The sequence below is a fragment of the Notothenia coriiceps genome, unplaced genomic scaffold (genome assembly GCF_000735185.1).
Source record: "Notothenia coriiceps isolate Sejong01 unplaced genomic scaffold, NC01 NC01_scaffold00017704, whole genome shotgun sequence".
NCBI classification, from domain to species: Eukaryota; Metazoa; Chordata; class Actinopteri; order Perciformes; family Nototheniidae; genus Notothenia; species Notothenia coriiceps.
This window is the reverse complement of record NW_011350405.1, coordinates 1-8,078: the sequence shown is the minus strand read 5'-3', so window position 1 is coordinate 8,078 and position 8,078 is coordinate 1. Positions and strand designations below refer to the sequence as shown.

The following is an 8,078-nucleotide window of genomic DNA, read 5'->3' as shown; positions in this document are numbered from 1 at the left end:
CAAACTTGTCCATGCTTTTATCTTCAGTAGACTGGACTACTGCAATGGTGTCTTCACAGGTCTCACTAAAAAATCTATTAGAAAGCTGCAGCTGATTCAGAACACCGCTGCTCGAGTCCTCAGTGACACTAAGAAAGAGGATCACATCACTCCTGTTCTGAAGTGTTTACACTGGCTTCCTGTGTGTCAAAGAATAGATTTCAAAATACTGCTGCTGGTTTATAAAACATTGAAGGGTTTACTCTGATCTCCTGCTACATCCAGAACTCTCAGGTCTTCTGGTCTGCTTTCTGTCCCAAGTCAGAACTTCTGGAACAAACTCCAAGAATCCTGCAAGTCCGCTGCAACTCTCAATTCTTTTTGACGATGCTTTTAATTGAACTATTCTTATCTCACTGTAACTCTTATTCATGTAATGTCTGACTATGTTATATAGATATCAACTTGTTTTATGTTATGCTCTTTGCTTTTCAATGTTTGTTTTTAAATGCCTATTTCTTAATGATCTTAATATTTTTATTTTTTGTAAAGCACTTTGAATTGCCTTGAGTTGAAAGGTGCTATACAAAAAATAACCCTGCTATACAGATAAAGAGATGTTCAATGTCATGTAATTACCAGTTTCAACCAAAAGATGGCGCCAAATGCACATACATGTTGATCAGGCGTGTTTCTGCTCAATATAATACACCTTTATCTGATTAGGGAATTAGATTAATTGAGGCTGACAAATAGGTAACAATGGTTGGTTACGCCTGCTTAAAACAACGATTTCCTAAAAACAATACGAAGAAGAGTTCATTTTATTTTAAATGGTACATTATGGTAAAAATAAAATCTTAAACGGTTTTTATTTGGGATATTACCATGATTTATAGTGCGACAGGTGCAGTGTGTACCTGTAGTCAGCGTGTAGTGATGAGGGGGCGGAGGCTGGGGTGTGTGATGGAGGGGTGGAGTACTCTCCCATTGGGTGCCGTGCACATTACTCCCGCTACCAGAATTCAGAAGCCAGTCTTAAGGAGCGAGGTGAGCCGCAGCAGCTTACCTGTCCCCCGTCTCTCATTCAACCGTTTATATTATTGTGTTCTGGTCCAATGGAGGCAGCGGTTCTGAACCCCGCTATAATTCCGGAAGTGGACTGCAACAGCAACACCGTGGACGCCGAGCTGGAGGTGAAGAAACTGCAGCAGCTCGTCCGAACGCTGGAGTGGCAAAACGAGCTGCTCCGGACCCGCGCGAGTAGCTGCTCGCGCTCGCATGTGCTGCCTCCTTCCCCGGGGGGTGAAATGCTCGCTGGCACCGGGGGGTTCTGCCTCCCCAGCCCAGTGCCCACCCTGCTGTGTGAGTCGTCCTTGGGGTCCTCCCTGGAGGACCCTTTCGACTATTTCCACTCCGGGGATGGAGCGGCGGAGGACGGTTCCGAGCCGTCGGTTCTGGACGAGCTAGAACTTTTGGATTTTGATTCTCTGTGCTGCTCAGACGAGTCCGACGAAACCTGGTAAATGTTGCTTTTCTCCAACCATGTGTTGCGTTCAAAGTCCTGCATGTGTGATTTAGAGGCTTCTCCTGCTAATTGCACCTGATTCTCATTGTGTCTGGATCCAGCCTCCTGCAAGACAAAGACACACACACACACACACACACACAGGCCACTTGTTATCAGGCCTGTCTGTCATCATGGCTGCACCAAGCTGCCATTCTTCCTCACATTCTCACCAGTGCCATTGGCTGGATGCTTTTACATCGGTGCATTCTCTTTGGAGCCACACAGGAATTCCTTAAACCCTAGATGGGTTTGTGCCATGCTCTAAAACATCAGTTACCATGAGCTAGTGTCACTGTTATTTCTTACATTTTCTCTAAGACATGCATACTGCTATACCCTGTCACTTGTTGTCCTATTCCACTGAAAAAGAGATGAACTTCATGACATGTTGCAACTTGAAGAGGGAGAAGTGACCAGCGCATGCAAAAAACCCACAGGGAGCCATAATGAAGACAAGTAGACAGAGGCGAACGGATAAAAGGGAACAATAAAATGCAAATGACACGTTACTTAATACATGTCACATATAGCACATCACAGTCACATAATTGAAACGCCATTATGAGCTGTCCTGCAACACATTCCCACATGTCTGAAGTTATCATAGGGTGTGCTTTTGTTGAGGGTTTCTTTCAGACTTGACACTGATTTGTATTTATAATCTGAATGATCATGCACTGGAGCTCATTAGCATTCATGTTTTATTTCAATGTCCTCACTCTGCAGGCCCTCCTTGTTTTAAGGAAAAGTATCTGTGGGCTCACCTGATGTCAGTGTAGCTATTTAAATCTATAATTCAGCTCCCCCCGTGTTGCCTTCAGAGCAGAATTGAAGAGTGGGAGTTCAGGGCTGTCAGAATAATCTGAGCTGCACTTTCTCCAATCTAAAAAGCTTAACATCACATTATCCCGGGAGGAAAGGTGTCTCTGTCTCAGGAGGAGATGAGCTGGTGGCACAAAGTCAAGATCAAATCACAAACTGTAACATGGAGAAGTCACATGATCCAAATACTCCTAAACATGTCTACTCTATGATACAACCACTTCCTTGGCACCTGTTACTTTGTGATTCATTTTAGCTGAAAAATAATCATCAGATTATTAACCCTTTTTATTATATTTAATATTTTTATTATTATTAACCCTGCGTTTGAAAGTACTTCCAGAACTAATGACCCTCCCATTAGCTTCACTTGGTGCTATTAGCATGGTAAACATTAAACCTGCTCAAAATGAACTGTTGTGTTAGCATCCAGACGTCAGCATTCTCCAAAGTGTAAAAGTGAAATCTACATTGTCCTGTTTAACTAGCATTTCCTCTGTCTCTCTTTCCAGGCTGTATGTGTCCTCAAAGTCCAGAGAGTGCACGGATAACTCCCTCTCAGCTCTGCAGTGGTGCCGGAAGGCGCTGGCATCTCCAAAATCTGAGGTGGAGGCTGCCCGGAGATCCCTGTCCCTCCGACTGGAACAAGGTAAGAGACTGTGTGTGGAGAAAAAGAGTTTTGGTGTGTATGTTGTACTGAAAAGAGGCAAAATTACAAAAATAAATCTGTTGCCATATGGTTTTAAAACAGATGCTCTCTGTGTGAGAGGGATATAAAACCTTTTTTATTCAGTTTGAACATATGGCTGTGCTGGCAGAATGTTTTAAGACGTACATTTTGAGCTACATCTTTTTATTATATTTTTGCTGTGAAAAGATTAAGATGGCAGACTTAAAAGATGGCTGGTGTTAACTTTACACCAGTGAAACATGTGCAGTCACAGCAAGTTAAAAATGTTTTAATTGCACACACAAACTAAGACCACATGCTAATGCTAACATAAGTGCACATGCTAATGCTAACATAAGTGCACATGCTAATGGTCTGAAATGACCATGATGCACTGCAGATTTCATCATCCTCATGGTATTAAGTGCACCTAAATAGCTGTTTCTGCGCGTGTGGATGTTTTACGGGTGTTTTTATCCTTTAGTCTCAATTGGTGTTTCTTTTTTTTTGTTTTGACGCTTTTCGTTGATATGATGGGCGTATTTGTTGTTCAGACGTCCTGATTTTGACCACCTAGACTCACATTATCCTGATTATTTGGCATCATTATGTGGCCGTTTTGGTTCCTTTATTTCCGTGCATTTGTATTTCTCTTTTCTTTACGTTTGTGTTCCCTTCTGATTGCGTAAGGTCTGTTTCTCACCCAGACAGCAGATTAGTTGAGGATGCTTCTGTCCTCCAGGCTATTTTAAACCGATGTACACCGCTTTCAGGCGTCTCGCCAAAAAACACATTTGCTCGCTGACACAACATAAATCTTGTCCAGGGAAGAACCGTTAAATAGTTTCTTGTCTAGACTTCACAGCTACATGCTCCGCTAGGAGGCCGTCTGACAGTTTGATGTCCTTTTCTAGAGTTTACCATTAATGTGATCAAATAGAATGAGACTTGAAGTGAATAAAGGTTGTTAAAATATATTGGTGGACATATTTCTATGCTCAAAAGACTTTTTTTTAACTATCTTTTTGGTTAGTTTACTGCTCCCTGTTGAGCTTGACTTCATTTCATCAAACGTTGCAAGTTAAGTGAATCTTTGGGAGGCTTTTTGCGATTATTTACATGCAGAAAATGGCTAATGAGAAAGCTCTGCCCAGCTGGATTATTCACTTTTTAAATTGAAAGATTTGTATCAACAAATATTTAATTTTAAGCAGCAAAATATACAAACCAAGGTAACATGTTCTTTTCTCCAAGCATTCTTCTCTCGCCAAACAAGAAGCCTCTACATTACCCACAATGCAACTCGATCACTGACTGTTTAGCCAGATCCATGCTAAGAGGCTAATGTATCCTCAGTGACATCTGTAAAGTTTCCTTCCTATCTACAACTTTTATGAACTATAGCTGAGTATTTCACTGTGTGCTTCTCCATACTTACACTTACGGCCCCTACACACGGCGGCGTGCGTTGTCGCTTGCCAGCGGGGGGGGCTGAAACCTCGACCAACAACCAATCGCATGAATCTCCCGCCCCAGACACACAAGCACGCGGTTTGATTGGCTAGAGCTTGAACTGGCATATGATTCGATTGGCTGACGCCTCCGTTGAGGCGTCAAAAGTAGAACATTGCTCTACTTTTGCAGCGAGCACCGCGAACTACGCTTTGCTCCCACAATGCAGTTTGGCGAATCGTGAAGTCACCCCATTCAAAGTGAATGGGCAGAAGCGTTGACGCGGCAACGCACGCCGCAGTGTGTAGGGGCCACATTTCTTTTGCAAATGAGTCAACTTATGGAGCTGCCAAAACTCCTCAAATAAACTAAACCTGTTTTACAAATGCCCTATGTTCCACTGACATGATGCATTAGAAACATGTCATGTGTTTTTCTGATGTGTTTTATTGCAAAACAGAATGCATTGGTTTGTAAATTGCATTTTTGTTTGTGGTGGGAAATTTGCTCCATATCTATCAATTATATTTTCTTGATGAACTGTTCAAGCTTTGAAATGTAATGAAAAGTGACTTGATGTAAAAGCACTGCGCCCCAGGTTGTAGTTAGAGCAGCTTCTTCCCTCTGCCGTCAGCAGTGGTTCAGTCCACCTCACAGACTTTCATCCGTCTGGCAGCATTAAGCAGATCAGGCCTGGGTCATGTGACCTGTGTGTGGGTGCTGAGCTTCCTTTAGAATGTACCAGCCGTCATGGTTACATTAACCGACGTGTGTGTGGCCCTGAAGCCTTTAATGAGAAGAGACTGAGCTCCACTCACCTGCGTGGGCACTTCTGTGTGACAAAACTGAAAATCTTTATCTGCAGTGTTTTCAAAGCGATGTGTTTTTGCTGGACTGCTCTTTTTACAATGGTCAGTTCATGGTGGCTCATAGACTTACTGTTAAGATCCAGCCATCATGAGTGTCTGGCTAACATCTTAAAAGTGTTGCGTGGGGTTGAAGTGTGCAGGAATCAGACATCCTTTATGATGTTGTGGTCCTGGATTACTACAACAACAACACGCACTTCACCAAATGGTTTGAGGACAACCATGTCCACCTCAATGTCAGTAAAAGGAAATAAATCATTATTGGTCCCCCACACCACCACAGCACCCCATTATTATCAATAACCAAACAGTTGACAGCTTTAAATACCTTGGAGTAACACTGGGCAATAAACTTAATTTCAACCATTTGACATCTTCTTGGAAAAAGTGACATTGCTGCCTTAAAGGTCCCCTATTCTACTCTTTTCCAACAACATATTACAGGTCTCAGATACATACAGAACTTGTCTCTGAAGTGTTGGGCTCCAAACACCAAACGGATTATTGCAGCATCCCATAATCCCCTCTGTTTCAGACCTGTTCCAAAAGTGCTGATTCTGTCTATGTAGCTTTAAATGCTAATGAGCATGTGCTGGCCACGCCCCTCTGAGAGATGATTGGTTAAAAAAACACAATGGTGCTCTAGGAGGAGATTCAGGTGATAAGGTGTGTGGGGCAGGGGGGGGTTACCTTGGTTGCTGATTGGCTAATGGTTACACAAGACAAAAAAAGATTATGACATCACAAAGTGGCCAAAATCTGATCAGCTGATTTCCAGACAGGTTTTTAGATAGATGGATCAATTTAGATTTTTTACACTTTACATACCATCTACTTCAATTTTCGACAATATGTCCCTATTATATTTAAATCGTAATATGAGACAAAAAACATTAAGCATATCGCAACCCCAGAGCAATCTAGATTGAAGAATGGCACTGTATGTAACTCACACTTTGTTTTGTTTTTAGGGTGGGGGTCTCCTTAATATGTGGGTCAGAGTAATGGACGTTACATCAGGAGCGGTGCAGCAAGCACTCTACATGCATCGCTGTTAGCAGGAAGCCTCCCACCAGTGAAAATGTTGAGCCGTTGCCATGGAAACAGTTTATATGAAAGGAATGCAACCCCCCCATCTCATAGCTTTTAAGTGGCTTATATTCCCACTGACAGGTAATAGAGTGAAATCCTCTTCCTGTCTCTCTTCTATAAATCTTTATTCCCAAGATATTCCTATCACAGCTGCAAACCCAAGTTTCTTCTCTCCATCTATGAATAGTAACTGAGGTGTGTGTGTGTGTGTGTGTTAGTCTGAGACACTCTGCACCAGGTACTGTGTGTGTGTGAGAGAGAGAGAGAGAGAGTAGCTTTGTTGTGTTGAATCTGGCTTTGTCCCTTTGTGTTGAATAGAGCAGTGAGTGGCAGTCACAGCGATGGTGAGGTAACAGCTGCACAGTGCTGCCCCCTCTTCAAAGAGGTGTGTGTGTGTGTGTGTGTGTGTCACAATTCCACATTACCCCATAATGTCCGTTTCAAAGAGACGGCATTATGACGGGGCGTTCAAGGACCTCAGTAGAAAATCAGCCTTTTCTGTGTCAGCCCCCCATGGGCCAAACTTCCTTTTATGGAAGGTTTGACAGCGGAGTAGGCCACCAAAGAGTACTACAGCTTCTTAGCTGCAGCTCCACAGCTGCTTACATGTCCCCTAACACTTTTTTATGGGGAATGGAAGCTCAGCTGTGGATGGACAGGACACGGAGAATGGGTTACTCACTCCAGTTTTGCAGCGTCCCTCCTCCATTCAGGTTACGTATTGTAACCCTAGTTCTAGAGGTGTGTCAAAAATGCATTCAATAAAAGCGATTGCATTTAACCCAGAGTAAGAGTCATCTCTCTCCGCAATTCCACATTTCCCCATAATGTCCGTTTCATACGAGGTTAATTGGGCACCCATTATGCAACACAATTCCCCACTCGCCGCCCCAGTTGTAACTCCAGTAAAGGAGGCAGCCAGTGGGCGTGCACATGTGATAAACTGCAGGAAGCGCTATGCAGGTGCAGGGACATTATGGCCGGCGTGTTGTTCAGAAAACACACCTCGCCTTGTGTAATAGCTCCGATTGATGCATTTCACCGTCTGTGTGAAGAAGGCATTAAGACGGGGCGCACGGCCCCCCGAGAGCGTGCCACGGTGCGTTCAGGACAGAGCAAAGGGGCTTTACTCCATGTACTTCCTGGTTCCCAAGAAGACGGGAGAGTTCAGACCCATTCTGGATCTCCGCAGCCTGAATCAGCACATTGCCTGCAAAGATTTCCATATGTAAACCAATTACTGGAACTAGGGCAGCCGGGCGATTGGTTCACAACCATCGACCTGAAGGACGCTTACTTGCATGTCGAAATTGCTCCAAGGCACAGAAAAGTATTTGCGTTTTGCCTTCCAGGGGGGGTAGCCTACGAGTACAACAGGGTACCGTTAGGCTACTTAGGCTAGGGCGACTGTGGCTGTGAGGGAGTGTGGTCATCTTTCAACCAGAAGGTTGTGGGTTCGATCCCAGCCCATGCAGTCAACATGTCGATGTATCCTTGGGCAAGATACTTAACCCTGAGTTGCTCCCGATGGCATGGCCAACGGTGTGTGAAAGTGTGTGTGAATGTTAGGTCCTAGAGTAAGGTACACTGCTCTGTATGAATGGGTGTGAATGGGTGAATGACA

The 8,078-nt window shown here is 43.8% G+C and overlaps 1 protein-coding gene across 1 annotated transcript; it reads left to right on the top strand.

Annotated features, from left to right (window-relative positions):
- Nucleotides 1-956: 956 nt before the first annotated feature.
- Nucleotides 957-3,053, top strand: LOC104950497 (SLAIN motif-containing protein 1-like; the record flags this gene model as incomplete). Its single annotated transcript, XM_010777020.1, has 2 exons — nucleotides 957-1,501; nucleotides 2,884-3,053. Coding segments are annotated over exons 1-2 (574 nt in total), but the record flags the coding sequence as incomplete, so codon positions are not given.
- Between the last annotated feature and the right edge of the window lie 5,025 nt (nucleotides 3,054-8,078).